This window comes from Uranotaenia lowii, chromosome 2 (assembly GCF_029784155.1).
Source record: "Uranotaenia lowii strain MFRU-FL chromosome 2, ASM2978415v1, whole genome shotgun sequence".
In the NCBI taxonomy this organism is placed as follows: domain Eukaryota; kingdom Metazoa; phylum Arthropoda; class Insecta; order Diptera; family Culicidae; genus Uranotaenia; species Uranotaenia lowii.
The window spans coordinates 399214555-399230870 of record NC_073692.1 but is presented as its reverse complement, the minus strand read 5'-3'; the positions used below and the strand labels follow the sequence as shown (position 1 = coordinate 399230870).

Genomic DNA, 16316 nt, shown 5'->3' with positions numbered 1-16316 from the left:
AAATGACAAAAATGACAAAAATGACAAAAATGACAAAAATGACAAAAATGACCAAAATGACAAAAATGACAAAAATGACAAAAATGACAAAAATGACAAAAATGACAAAAATGACAAAAATGACAAAAATGACAAAATTACAAAAATTACAAAAATTACAAAAATTACAAAAATTACAAAAATTACAAAAATGACAAAAATGACAAAAATGACAAAAATGACAAAAATGACAAAAATGACAAAAATGACAAAAAATGACTAAAATGACAAAAATGACAAAAATGACAAAAATGACAAAAATGACAAAAATGACAAAAAATGACAAAAATGACCAGAAATGACAAAATTGACAAAAATGACAAAAATGACAAAAATGACAAAAATGACAAAAATGACAAAAATGACAAAAATGACAAAAATGAAAAAAATGACAAAAATGACAAAAATGACAAAAATGACAAAAATGACAAAAATGACCAAAAATGACAAAAAGACAAAAATGACAAAAATGACAAAAATGACAAAAATGACAAAAATGACAAAAATGACAAAAATGACAAAAATGACAAAAATGACAAAAATGACAAAAATGATAAAAATGACAAAAATGACAAAATGACAAAAAATGACAAAATGACAAAAATGACAAATAATGACAAAAATGACAAAAATGACAAAAATGACAAAAATGACAAAAATGACAAAAATGACAAAAATGACAAAAATGACAAAATGACAAAAAATGACAAAATGACAAAAATGACAAAAATGACAAAAATGACAAAAATGACAAAATGACAAAAATGACAAAAATGACAAAAATGACAAAATGACAAAAATGACAAAAATGACAAAAATGACAAAAATGACAAAAATGACAAAATGACAAAAATGACAAAAATGACAAAAATGACAAAAATGACAAAAATGACAAAAAATGACAAAAATTGACAAAAATGACAAAAATGACAAAAATGACAAAAATGAACAAAAAATGACAAAAATGACAAAAATGACAAAAATGACAAAAATGACAAAAATGACAAAAATGACAAAAATGACAAAAATGACAAAAATGACAAAAAATGACAAAAATGACAAAAATGACAAAAATGACAAAAATGACAAAACAAAATGACAAAAATGACAAAAAATGACAAAAATGACAAAAATGACAAAAATGACAAAAATGACAAAAATGACAAAAATGACAAAAATGACAAAAATGACAAAAATGACAAAAATGACAAAAATGACAAAAATGACAAAAATGACAAAAATGACAAAAATGACAAAAATGACAAAAATAACAAAAATGACAAAAATGACAAATATGAAAAAAATGACAAAAAATGACAAAAATGACAAAAATGCCAAAAATGACAAAAATTACAAAAATGACAGAAATGACAAAAATGACAAAAATAACAAAAATTACAAAAATGACAGAAATGACAAAAATGACAAAAATTACAAAAATGACAAAACTGAAAAAAAACGACAATTATGACAAATATGACAAATATGACAAAAATGACAATAATGACAATAATGACAAAAATGACAAAAAAGACAAAAATGACAAAAATGACAAAAATGACAAAAATGACAAAAATGACAAAAATGACAAAAATGACAAAAATGACAAAAATGACAAAAATGACAAAAATGACAAAAATGACAAAAATGACAAAAATGACAAAAATGACAAAAATGACAAAAATGACAAAAATGACAAAAATGATAAAAATGACAAAATTGACAAAAATGACAAAAATGACAAAAATGACAAAAATGACAAAAATGACAAAAATGACAAACATGACAAAAATGACAAAAATGACAAAATTTTAAAAACAACAATTATGACAAAAATAATAAAAATGATAAAAATGATAAAGCTGACAAAAATGACAAAAATGGGGAAAATGACAAAAATTTAAAAAATGACAAAAATGGCAATTATATTGAAAATTTTACTCTTAATTGATATTTTTTCCTTAACCTGAACTATAGTTTTTAACTGACAGGCTCACGTACTCCCAACAATACATTAAACATTTTCTCTTTCATTTATACGAGATGACTGTAACACGTTTATCTTCTTTCCGAAGCCAGAGACATCTCTTAGCAATTGTGATAATTAGCTACATAAAAAGTTCCAAGTCCGAATTCGATAGGCAACTTTGCGAGAGAAATCTCTCTCCTTCTTTCGTCGTTATGCAAACTTTAACGAGAGCAACATAACGACGGACGAAGACGATAAGAGCATGTAAAGGATGAAACGGGGAAAAGCTTTCGCCCATCTCGATCAACGTAAAACTTACCCATTGAGCGCTGGCATCGTACGAGGGCACGCACCGAAACGTCATGCCGGCGTTACCGTTCAGATGCGAACCGGCTGCAACTGTAGTGGGAATACTGCTGCTGCTGCTGATCCCGGCCGCCGAGGATGCTGCCGCCTGCCGTTTGGCCCAGTTCGATAAAGCTTCGCTGGCCGTCGTCGTTGTGACTGTTTTGCTGGGGACCGGTTTTTCGTTAAGATTCTGTTGCTCTGTTCGTTATGTTTGGCTCCCGCTCTCCGTTTTTGAGAGCGTGATTCTCACTCTTATTTTATATTTTTTAGAGAGGAAGTTTAAAAACACGTGCTGAGCAACTTTAAAACTTCAATAAACTCTCCTAGCTTTGCTCTTCTTCGTTCTTCGTCGTTCGCGAAACTTTATGCTTTATGTACTTCTCAAACCAGATACGATATGCTAAAGGTCCTAGCTCGGCTCGCTTGCAGAGAAAGATTACAGTGATTAAACATTCCACCACCCCACGACACTAGTAGGTAGTCCATTCAAGCTTTCGGGAGGAGGTTAAACGAAACATGTACCAACATAGGCAGCATAACGATGAACGACGAACTGTATGGAAGCAACATCATCATTAAAGCTGCGTTGCGACCCTTAAACAAGTTTTCCGTCGATGTTTTGCAGGAATGAATAGTGGAAATCGTCAACCGGAGTGAGCTCAGTTTTCCGTCGGCTGAGTGGCTTTCGACTTTGCCGGCGGTCCAGCAAACGGAAGATGTGTGTGGGGAAATTAAACTTTCATTGCCGTCTTACCTAGAACAAACAAAATACTTAGTTAGCAAGTTGGTATGTATAAATTTTGAAATATTATTTCAGCTAACTATCAGATACATAAGGTTACATTAACAATTAGGAGCTAATTTTGCATAATTCGGGGGCGCTGACTCCAAGTATTAGTTTTATTTTATCAGCTCTCACGGTGTCTCTGAGAGAAAACTATATTTTTCGAAAATTAGCATCGCTAATTTTTGCACCATTCAAAAGATGGGACTTTCCCCTTTCATTTGAGCCAAAATTTGAAATAATTCACCGGGGGTTCTAGAATATTTTATTTTTTTGAAGGTTTTTTAACCTTTTTAACGTTTTTTTTTTTCAAAGACAAAATCATACTAATCACTGTGAAAACGCTCGTCTTACCTTTAGCGTAAATCCAACATAATATGTCAATAACGTGATTTAATAGGAAATTTCCCTGGCTACAATTTTGCAGAAAATATCCAAGTGATACAAATTTATAGAAAAGAGTTGGAATGCCACAAACAGAGTGATTATTATTTCATTTGAAAAATCTAATAAAGCTTCTCATCACTGATTGAACTGAGACCAGAAAAAGTATTCTACGAGCTTAGTTATTGATTGTAGGGTGTATAAATGTTCAAAACGGTTCATTTACATTAAAAAATCAATCTTTAACATATTATTGTCCAAATTGAATGAATACGGAATAAGAGGTGCTGCTAACAACATCCTTCGCAGTTATTTATCGGAAAGGAAACAATTCGTAGCGATCGAAAATACTAGAAGCGATTTGAGAAACATTGATATTGGTGTACCCCAAGGAAGCAACATTGGTCCGTTACTTTTTCTTTTGTATGTAAACGATCTTTGTAATTTACCACTGAAAGGCACAGCTCGATTATTTGCTGATGATACAGCTATTTTTTATTCAGCTGCATCAACGAATGTTATAACTCAACAAATTGAAAATGATTTGAAGTTACTATCAAAATATTTTAAATGCAACTTGCTTTCTCTAAACTATTCAAAAACCAAATATATGTTGTTTCGTTCTTCACATAAAAAAATACTATCAAATAATGACCCAATTATGGATGGAATTGTTATTGAGAGAGTTCATTACTTCAAGTACTTAGGAATTTTCTTGGATGAAACACTTTCTTGGAGTTGTCACACAGAGAACCTAGTAAAAAAAATTTCTCCTCTTTGCGGTGTTTTGTGGAAATTAAGAAACTTAGTGCCCCAACATGTTCTTTTAAAGTTTTACTATGCATTTATTCAGTCTCATCTAAACTATCTTATTTTGATATGGGGAAGAGCCTCCTTGTCACATCTTCAAAAACTTCAGACCCTACAGAATAGATGTTTGAAAAACATCTTCAGACTACCCCTGCTTTTTCCAACCCAACAGCTATACTCTCTGGGAACGCACAACATTCTTCCAATAACCGAACTCTGTAATTTGCAAACCGTTATATATGTTCATGATAATATACACTCGAGTAGCAATAACCAAAACCTAAATTTTACTACGGGATTAAGAACCCACAATACCCGTCAAAATAATTACTTGCAACGAAGCCGATCCATGACATCTTTAGGGCAAAAAAGAATTTCTTTTATAGGACCTACAATATACAACGCTTTACCTACTGAAATAAAGACCATCAACAACCGTTCCATGTTTAAAGTCAAAGTAGTACAGTTATTAAAAGAAAAATTGAATCGTTAAAAAAGTCGATCAACAACCAGTTTTTTTTAATCAAATTTTGTTTGTTTTTGTAGCATCGTAGTTTTCTTTTGTCGTATTTTTAACTATTAATAAGTAAACTTAAGTAAATCTAGCATAATATTTAATTAGTTAACATTATTAAAAAAAAGAAATGGATCTCTTTAAAGGAAATTTTCTTCCATTGAGATCCTTATCGTAATCTTGTTTAATTATAGCATACATTTCCTCGCAGTAAATAATAAACTTTTGTGTTCTCAGCATGATTAAAATTTTGTTCGCGTTGAAGTTTCTTTGTTTTGCTACCAGACGTGCTGAGAACAGTAGCGTCCATTACCAGGGGGCTCAATTGAGCCTTTTGGTGTGGGGGAGTGTGGTGGGCCGCTACAAAAAAAAAAAAAAAAAAATTTAAGTTTTCAAGCAAAAATTCCTGATTGTTCATTTGTGTCAAAAGTACACGACAGAACCTTCTGGCTTTTATTGATGTTTTTTTCGATAAAATGGAAAAAGAAGATTACAAAATGAAAGTTGATGTTGAAACTTTGTTTTCAACAATTTTAAGAGACTGATTTGATGTAATACTATTATCTGAAAATATTTTTTCAATTCACTTTAAGTTGTGAGATCTGAAGTTGTTGAAATTGATGGTTTGTTTTCCATTTTCCTAGATAAAATAAAAAAAAATGTGTTTTTATCTGATAGTATAGAAAACTGCAAACATTTGTCTGTGGATTTCTGCATTTTTGGCTTTCCCCTGGAATGTTATTTTCTTACTTCTATGAAAACAAATATGAATTTGAATTTGAAATTCGTTTATTTGAAAGGGTGCCGTGCGCTATTCCGATTAATCACCCTACTATGAAAACAAAATATAACATCGTGTCATGAACAGTATTTAAAGCAGTGGCTTGAAATGCTTAAAATAATTTTTCTACATATATTTTCTCAGATAATGCACATGAAAATTGCTCAATGTGTGAAATGAGTAACAACATTTTCAATTCAAGCAGGTGCCATCTTTTTTTTACGGCCGGAACAAATTTTAAAGCTATCTTTCGTCATTTGGAGTTGATACATCCAGAGATGCCATTCTCTACCGAGAAAGACGGAGAACGGAGAATAAAACACCCCCGTGCGATAGCTGCAAATCTCCCGGGTGAGATTTTTTGTTTCTCTCCACACATTATTCGCAACCCGGTTTCGAAAGCCACACACACCTAATTTCAATAGCTCCAGCGTGCAACAATTTGTCACCGTAGAGCACCCCGGTGAAAACACAGAACCGACTGGTTCAAGCCACAAAAAAGCAAAGACAAAAACAAACACGATGGTGTGCATAATAATAGCATCAACAAACGATGAATGTTTTGGGCCAGTGGTTCAGCTTCGTATGTATTGGTAAACGCAACAAGCCAAGCCAGCTGCCGTCGCTGTCGCTCTCCGTGGTGAAAACATTTTTTCACTGTATTGAGTGTTCGTTCTGTCGTGTTGTTTTTCAGATTCTCTACGGAGGTTCAATTGAAAATCTCTGCGGTGCGTTTCAGAGAATCTCTACCGAGAATCGAAAACCGAGCACTTCGGTGATTCTCTGTAGAGAAATTGCAAGCCTGGATACATCCAATACATTGGATAAAAAAAATGAACCAAAGCTGGCTTGCAACAAACTTGTATACAATGTACATTGCACAAATTCCAACAACCGAGAAAATTACTGAATCAAAGCAATCCATCATCTCTCCTTACCAGAACATCCAGGAAAGGTAACTTCCTGTCTTCCTCTATTTCGCAAGTGAATTTAATATTCTTATGCAAACCCTATCAACTGAAGGAAGAGAAAAGGAACTTCAATATATTTTCCAAACGGCTAATAAAAAAAAACCAAAGTAGATCCATTCAAGCCATCATAAGGAAAAAAGAAAGATTGCTTCAACGGAAATCTTTCACTACTTTAACTCCTATTCAGAAGGAGTTTCAACGAAGGTCTATGGAGTTCAAAAGTGTCAACGCAGTCGAATTACGACACAAGTTGACAAAGTTTGATATTGAACTACACGGAGAAAAAAGACGACAGTTGTTCCAATCATTTCAGCTTTTTATACCAATAATCGAAAAGCAGTTGATTTTGTCGCATTCAACTACTTATATAATAGATTCAACTACAAACTTCTAATTGTACTTACGCAATCAACTATCAATATAATGCATTCAACTGTATGATTTATTTTATGCATTCAACTATAAATACAATAGATTCAACTACAAACTGCTGATTGACCTTATGCAGTCAACTATGAATATAATAGATTCAATTGTAATGGTATAATTGATTCAATTGTAATGGTATAATTTATTCAACTGTAGATATGATAGATTCAACAACAATTGTATGATTGATTTTAGGCATTCAACTATAAATATAATAGATTCAACTGTAGTGGTATAATTGATTCAATTGTAATGGTAGAATTGATTCAACTGTAGATATGATTGATTCAACTACAATTGTATGATTGATTTTAGGCATTCAACTCTAAATATAATAGATTCAACTGTAGTAGTATAATTGATTCAACTGTAAATATGGTAGATTCAACTGTAGTGGTATAATTGATTCAATTGTAAATATGATAGATTCAACTACAAATGTAAAATTGATTCTAGCCTGTTATCTGTGATTCTAGCCTGTCTACCACTGTTATTTTTTTATCGAAGTCGCACATATACATATCCACAATTTTTATTGCCGCCATTTTCGCTCTTGCCGTCGTCGCGTCGCGTGCCATCTCATCGTCGAGAGTCGCCATTTTTATTTTCGGCAGTGCGCTGTGAAAAATTGTTCGCGTTGTTTCTTTGTCCGTCGTCGGTTTTTCTCGGTTTCTCGGTTTCAACGTTTTCGGTGTCAGTATTCAATCCAATATCTCATATTCCGCTACTATAATTCGTACAATATTCTCATCGATGTGAAAGGTATGGTAATTCGTTAATAATGAAACCTGAAAAGAATCTTTGCTAATTTTCCTAATTTTACCTTTTTACAGACTGACTAAATTTACAAGATTTTTCAATAGAAACGACGATAATACTGCCGGTCATCGATTGGCTGATAATCGGACAAAACTTGCACAGATCCCTTTCAAGGATACCCGCCTACACAGGCCTCATTTTTTTGCAAGGCGCTTATCTTTGTTATATGACTTTCAAAGTTTCACCGGAAGCAATCTTTTGCTGGAGGATTAAACGACCATATTGTATCCAGGTATTTTCCAGGTAAGTTTTCGCTGATTGGCAACTGATATTACGAGCAACCTAGCCTTGTACCCACCGTAGAACAGAAGCTCTGCTTCTCGGCTGAACAGTGTAGTCACTGAATTGACTGAATCGGACCTTAATCGTGGCAATAAATTGAACCACATTTGCACTTAATCAGTATATTACTGTTGACAAGACACAGTTTAAGGAGGTTTAGCGAGCAAGCACATGAAACTACACATTTCGATTTTGGCTTGACTTGGGTTAAAGTTCCAGAATTGTCATCAAAATAGTGATTTCTAATAGTGTGGGATTAAAAATTGTTTCTTTTGACTTTATTAAATTCTGTTGACATTTTAAGTTTTTAAATAAATAAAAACCTTATGACAACTTTCTGAAGATGATTTAACAAATTATGCCATACGTCAAACTTTTTCTTCATGATTTATTTGAAGTTTGGGCTTAAAGCATACCAGTTATTATGCCTTCTTGTTTTAATGAATAAACCAGTGGAAAAATTTAGATAACAAAAATGATTGAAATTGAAAATTTAAGGGGAAAAATATTTTAAAAGGATTTCAGTTAAGAAATTTAAAACAAAAAGGAAATTTAAGCAATCAATTTAAAAAAAACTGTATGGAGGATCACCGACCAAGTATTATTAATTTTAGTTTAATGATTTGTTAAAATCTATATTTTACCAAACTGAAGAAATCAGGGTTCCAATTTTTTTTTAAAATCCTTCTTTGACACACACCCTGTTTTATTATATTTTTATTTAAAAAAGAAAGATTTTCATTACGAACTCCTGAGTCGACCAGCCTAATGAGAGCTGTTGGATTCAACCACACAAAGGTTGTTTGCGAATAAAAGCCTTGAAAAACTGTATTTTATAAAAAAAAATTCAAACTGTTCGAAAAATTCAATTGAGTTTAAATTTCATAATTTTAAAATATGTGTATGTCTATTTTTTTATCTTATATTCAATTCAAATCTAGCAAGAGTTCATACTGAAAAATATTCTAGAAAAATATTATTTAATCTTCTAATAATTGGAGAATGAGATTCATCTAGGTTTTTTTTTGCTTACACAAAACTACTTATACTACGAGTGGCTCCAGAGATAAGGCTTTTGGAAATCTGTACTTTATATGTCATCTAACATGAGTTGTTTCTAATTTGATACTATCTAACGTGTTTTTAAATTTAATCCTCTACCACAGCTATACCAATCCCAGCCAATACGAGCTCTCCTAACCAATAAAGTAAAGACGCAAAAGTAAACGTTACCTATAGATACATTCTCGAAAATAAAAAGGTCATTAATTTCGTACCTCACATTTTAATAAGTTTCTCTCGTTCATTTTTTTTGCGACTTTTCGATCCAATATTTTGCATCGCGGTTCGAGCAGCTTGAAAGGAGCAGACACCGCGAAAAGTGGAAACGTCGTATTTCCGAAACGGCAATCGTTGTTGCAGTTCCATTTCATTTCATTTACAGCTGATTGCTGGCCCCAACTTCTTTTTTTTTTTCCTGGGATGGTACGCGAGAAGCCAACCTGTGCCAGGTGAGCTTTGGCATGGAAATGGATAAGCCTTTCTGCTTAAAGGACTATCGCGGAGCAGATGAGCACTCGAAGTTCGCCCTCAACAACAACCTTTCGAGTGGAATCTTTGCAGGAGTAGCTGTGCTGCTACCAACTGACTTCTCATAAAAAAAAAGAGGAAATATGACAGCATGAGGTCTGTCGGAACGTGTGTGTATGTTTCTGGCTTTGGAAGGGTTAAAAAAAATCTTGAATGAATTCGTATTTCCCCATTCACCTCCAGCTCCAGCAGCTTCAGCTTTTTCCTCACCACTGCGAAAAAGCCCTTCCAACCAATGATACATTAAGCAAAACACTCGGGACAGAACTGTTTACGAACAGGAAATTGTATTTTTAAATAGTTTTATTTTTATTGCAATATTTTTCTCCGCTTGGCAGCAGCATCATCGGCAGTTCCAAACCTGAGGAGGTGGCTTAAGAAGATGGCACAATCAAGTGAGGTGCAGGCGAGGATGCTTTCGGTCAATTGCTTTTTGTGAATGGTTGCAATTTTGCATGCTTCTTCATCAAGACGGGGCCCCTGATGATGATTATTGGCGCGTACTGGTCCTCACAAGTATTTATACTGTTTTGCATGCTGCTCGTCGGTCCCGCGTGCCATTTGAGGAAAAAAAAAATCCGAAACGGAGATAAGCTGAGCCCGAACCAGGTTTCAAAATCATAAAAAAGGGGAATCGGCAGAAATCCGCATATCTGATGAGTGAATGCTGTGTGGTGCCAACAACGCCACAAAAGATGATTGCAAAAACACAAAACGGGAATATAAATGGTGGAGCATGCGCACATTTGTTTCAGTTTTTTTTTCACAGTTTTGCTCCCCTCTCGTTTTTTTTCGTCGTTCGACCAAGCGACAGGACTCTGGGGTGCCGTCGTTTGGGGGCGCATTCAGAAATGTCGTTGTCCTTCCAAGCTGAGGCAGAAGGGGGAAAAGGATTTTGCTAATTTTTTTCCTGCTCTCCATTTGTTTCATGCTTTGTGGCAATATTTTCATGTGTGTTTTGAAGTGGTTTTGCCTACATGATGGGGAAGGCTTTAATTGAGAAAAACACATTTGCGAACTTTGAGCAGGGATTCTTCGGGATTTAAAACTGTGCTGTGCTCGATATTCGGAAGAATGCTGGTCACTAAACTTTCATGGCGTTGGATTATTCCCCTGTTTTTTTTTTAATCAATTTGGAATACGAACATAGAAAAAAATCTATCACGAAGATCTTGCTGGAAGAGTGGGTCTACCAAAGAAAAAAGAAATTTTCAAAAATAATTTCATGAACAAACAAATTTGATGTTCATTTCAGAAGGAGTTAACCGAAGATTGCCAGATTGCCCGGTTTTATCTAGGTTTGCCCGGATATTGAATAAAAATTTCAGGATAAGTCCGGTCCAGCCCAGTTGCCCAGGTATATTCCCATTCTTATTCTCAAATCAAATTAAAAAAAAAACAAATTATGTTGTCCTTTTTTTTATTATTTATGCGTTGAAAACAAATTTTTGAGCAAGTTTCATAAAAATAATCATGAAAGGTTTTTTGAAAACCTGAAACACCATTCAAAATCTTCCGATAAATCTAGATGACATTTTTTTTTCAACGTTTTTCAAATTTTTGTTCAGTAATTCCTGGGTTTTGATCAAATTTGCCCAGATATTGCCCAAATTATTGGTCGACCATTTTGAAATCAAATCCCGGATTTTGCCAGGTTTTAAAATAAAATAACCCGGATTTGTCCGGCCAAAATACTTGCTGAAAAAATTCTGGCAATCTTAAGTTAACCTCTTAATTGAATGGAATTTTTTAAGTAGAGTGCAGAAATATCTTTTAAAAATGACTTTTTTTCGTTTTAAATATCTGGAAAAATAGCTGAAACATGTTTTAGATACCATACGACCTTCATAATAGATATATGTATGTTACTTTTCTTACCCAAACTCCTGAAAAACTTGAAAATTCGGTGAAGTTATCAGCTTGTAGTGCCCTATTTGGTAAGATACATAGTAAAGCTGGGAATCAAATTAAAAGTTTTTTTTTTATAAAACTTACCGAAATAAGAACTGAGGCATGGAACCTGAGCTACGAGACCTTACACTCAAAATCATAGACCTGGGACCTGAGATCTAAGACCTGAGGTCTGAAACCATGCATGAACTCTTAAATATTAGACATGAATCCATGAAAGGTTAAAATGAAAATTGGGACAAAAGTCGTGAGAAGTGAGAAATGCGACAGGAGAATTGAAAAGTATGAAGTGAGGGTAAGACGTGAGGAATGAAAATAAGACGTGAGAAGTGTAAATAAGAGGATAGAAATGAACATAAATAAGAGGTGAGAAGTGAGACATGAGCATTATTCATTTATTTATGAGGTGTTCCGTTTCACGACATACCCTCCGGTCCATGGCATTTGTTGTTCAACTTCTCTAGCATCCCACAGACATGCGAAGTTAGAAGTTAGACGTAAGACGTGAGAATAAAGAAATGAGTAATTAGTCGAGGTATACGTGAGACATAAGAATTGAAAAGTGAGACGTGATAATAGAGAAGTTCGACGTGAGAAATTAAAAGTGAGACGAAAGACACAAGAAGTGAGACGTAAGACGTGTAACGTGAGAAGTTAAAAAATTGAAGTGATAGAAATTAAATACGTGAGAAATCAAACGTGAGAAAGGAGAAGTAAAACCCTGAGAAGTGAGACTTGTGAAGTGAGAAGTGAGACTTGAGAAGTGAGAATAGAGAAGAGAGACACGTGAAGTGCGATGAGAGACACAAGTAGTGAGACGTAAGATGTGAAAGGTGAGAAGTGAAAAGTTAGAAGTGAGACGTCTAACGACATGAGACGAGAGTTTTACACCAGAGATGAGACGTGAGATGAAAAAAGTATCGGAGATGTTAGATGTAAGAAATGAAACGTGAGAGGTAAGAAATGGTACGTGAGAAGTGAGACATGAGGCGTTAGAAGTAAGACGTGAAACGTGAAGAATGAGATGTGAATAATGAAAAGTGGGACAAGAGCCGTGACACGTGAAAATTGGAAACAAGAGAAGTTAGACATGAGAAGAGAGACGTCAGACGTGAGACGTGATAATAGAGAAGTTCGACGAGAGTGATTAGAAGTGAGATGAGACTCACAGGAAGTGAGACGTAAGACGTTTATTGTGAGAAGTTAAAAGATAGAAGTGAGACGTCCCACATCATGAAACGATAGTTCGAGTTCAGAGATGTGAAATGAGAAAAGTGTTGCATGAGATGTGAGAAATGAGACGCAAGAGGTAAAAAGTGGTACGTGGGAAGTGGGACATGAGACTTTAGAAGTACGACGTGAAACGTGAAGAATGAGACGTGAAAAATGAAAAGTGAAAGAAAAGTCGGGAAAATTGAGAAGTGAAACGTGAGAAGTGAAACGTGAGAAGTGAGAAGTTAAAAGTGAGATGTAAGACGTGAGACGAATGAAGTGTATATAAGAAGCGAAATTTAATAAGTGGAAAACAAACGTAAAAAGGGAGAAGTGAGACTTGAGAAGTGAGAATAGAGAAGAGAGACTTGCGAAGTGCGATGGGAGACACAAGAAGTGGGACGTGAGATGTGGAAGGTGAGAAGTGAAAAGTTAGAAGTGAGACGTCTAACGACATGACACCAGAGATGTGAGACGTGCGATGAGAAAAGTGTCGTATGAGATGTAAGAAATGAAACGCGCGAGGTAAGAAATGGTACCTGAGAAGTGGGATGTGAGAAACGAGACATGATACGTTAGAAGGAAGGCGTAAAACGTGAATAATGGGGAGTGGGAAAGTGAAAAGTGGGACAAAAGCCATCAGACGTGAAAAGTGAAAAAACGAGAAGTGAGTTTGAGATCAGAGATGTGCGATATAAAATGAGAAAATGTGGCATGTGATGTGAGAAATGAAACGTGAGAGGTGGGAAGGTGTACGTAAGAATTGAGACTCAAGACGTTAGAAGTAAGAAGTGAAACGTAAAGTATGAGACGTGAAAAATTAATAGTGAGATGAAAGTCGTGAAAAGTGAGGTTTGAGACATAAGGAGTGAAAAGCAAGAAGTAAAAATGAAACGTGAGAAGTGTAAATAAGAAGTGAGGTTTAATATGCAACAAATGAATCGTGAGAAGGGAGAGGTTAGATTTGAAAAGTGAGAAGGGAGTCGTGATACGTGAGAATAGAGAAGAAAGACATGTGAAGTGAGAAGTGAGACACAAGAAGTGAGACCTTAGATGTGAAAGATGAGGAGTAAAGAGTTAATGCGACATAAGATGAGAGTGTGAGACCAGAAATGTGAGAAGTGAGATGAGAAAAGTGTCGTATTAGATGTGAGAAACGAAACGTGAGTGGTAAGAAGAAGTATGTTAGAAGTAGTACGTTAGAAAAAGAACTTTAGAAGTAAGACGTGAAACGGGAAGAATGAGGCTTGAAACATGAAAAGTGAGACAAAAGTCGTGAGAAGTGAGCCGTGAGATGGAGGTGTGGAATAAAAAGGCGAACAGTGTACATAAGGGGTGAGAAGTGAGAAATGAGAATAGAGAAATGAGATGTAAAAATAGAGAAGTAAGGCGAGAGACACAAGAAGTAAGACGTGAGCCGTGAAATGTGAGAAATGAGACGTAAGAAGTGAAAAGTAAAAGGTGGGGTGTAAGATGTGAGAAGTAAGAATTAGACGTGGGAAGTGTTAATAAGAAGTGAGATTGAATTCGTGAGAAATGAAACGTGGAAAGGGAGAAGTGAGACGTAAGACGTGAGAATAGAGAAGAGAGTCTTGTGAAGTGTGCTACGGGAGTTCGAAACCAAAAATATGAGACGTGGTATGAGAAATATGTCGCATGAGATGTGGGAAATGAAACGTGAGAAGTGAGAAGGTGAGAAGTGGGAAGTGAGTAGTGGGGCGTGAGAAGTGGGATATGAGACATCCGAGGTAAGACGTGAAATATGGATAATGAAACGTGAAAAGTAAAAAGTTAAACAATAGTCGTGAGAAGTGAGCCGTGAGACATCAGATGCGAAAATGAGAAGTCAGAAGTATAAATAAGAAATGAGACGTGAAAAATGAGATGTGAAAAGGGGAGAGTGCGACATAAAAAGTGAGACCAAAAATCATAAGACTTAAGATGCAAATGGTTTGATTATGTCGATCGGAAGCTTTGTTAATATGTATTTATTGTCAATCAGAGCATCGACTGATTGTTCAAAAATCTCAAAATGTGCTTTTGCCCCACAATATTCTAGATCGACCACCATCAGTCTCAGATCAAAAATTCGCCTTAACTTTGACTGATCGTGGTCATGCTTTCATTTATACTGTTTTTCTCACAACATGCGCAAATGTGGGTGAGTCTCTCTATAATCCTTTGGTCCAAACTTCACTCCAAATCACCAAACTATGTTTCTAAAGGCCAGAAAATGCATTTCAAAATTGTGATCGAATATTTCAGTCCAAATCACATAACTTTATTTCTGAAGCCCAAAAAATGCATCTTAAAATTTCTTTTAAAAACCAGAAAAAGAATTTTGGAATTGTGATTCCAAAATTTTTAAAAGACGTTTCAAAATGTCTAAACTACCCTCCAGCTTATTAAAAAAAAACATTTTTTTTTCAGGTAACGTGTCTGAAACCTGATTTACATTATTTCAGGCAACTTTCGACAACCCAAAACCCAATCTAATTCTTGGAGTCAGTTCACAGTTCTACAACGACCGCGACCACGACTCGAAGTGATTGCCTCGACTCGTTTCAAATCAAAACAAAATCTCAGTCTGTTTTGGCGTTATTAAATGCAAACCGTGCCGATGTTTCGATTGGAAGGACACAAACTCTTGTTTACCCGTGTTCGTTTTTTGCCACCGAATTCCGAAATGTAAACGAATTTTTACCCAATTTCGACCGAGCTTCGAAATGAAACTCCTGGTTCGGTATGAACGCATTGATTGCCCACAAAACGCAAGGAAACTCATTAAAATATAGAGGAATCAGTGACTGAATCGATTTGCATCCTTCTCCCCGACCGTCGTGTACGCATGCAGGAAAAGGAAGGTTGACTGAGGGAAACCAATTCTTCAATTCGAAATCAATACCTTTTGGCTGCACTACATGATGATGGCGATGGAGAAGGTTTTCGAATTTTGAAGGTGGAAAAGCTTAGAACTGCGCTGCGCGACTCATAAGCTGCTCTCGTTGATGGGGCTTGAACCCACCAAAGCATATGAAACGCAACGTCTCCCTCGTGTTGGGTCACCCTTCCCATTGCTCCACTTCATCCAGTCAGTGGAAGGTTCAGCAGCATGGAAGAGTTATAGTTCCCGTATGATTTATGTGCTCGTTGCGCGCAAACAAAAACCCCGAGAGCCCGGCCGGTGCCGATATGTGTGCACTTTTATGGGTCGCTGCTTGTTGTTTTTGAAGGGGAACAGGCAGCCCCTACTTGCGGGGTTTTCAGCGGAGACAGACTGGAATATAAACAATCAAATTTAAATTTACGAGTTCATTTAAATTTCTGGCTCTTCGATGGTTCAAGCTCTGTTGGCTCTTGAAAGGTGATTTGGTGTCTTAACTTTCGAACCATTAGCAGCAGCAACGGCGGCGGAGCAGTTGAGATGTATCTGCTTGTTATGGCGGGTGTGGGCATTGGAGGAATTGATGTTT

General features: G+C 35.3%; 1 protein-coding gene across 4 annotated transcripts in view; it reads right to left on the bottom strand.

Moving 5' to 3' along the window:
- LOC129745094 (transcription factor AP-2-epsilon) overlaps positions 1–16316 on the bottom strand; it is a 180241-nt gene that overhangs the window by 124633 nt on the left and 39292 nt on the right. For 2 of the 4 annotated variants that reach the window (XM_055737929.1, XM_055737928.1), the window contains exon 2: positions 2328–3105. The exons of the other annotated variants lie outside the window; for them this stretch is intronic. In XM_055737929.1, coding sequence (XP_055593904.1) covers positions 2328–2372 — 45 coding nt within the window. In that variant the 5' untranslated portion in view covers positions 2373–3105. The remainder of the gene's footprint in view (positions 1–2327; positions 3106–16316) is intronic. 4 annotated transcript variants of the gene reach the window in all.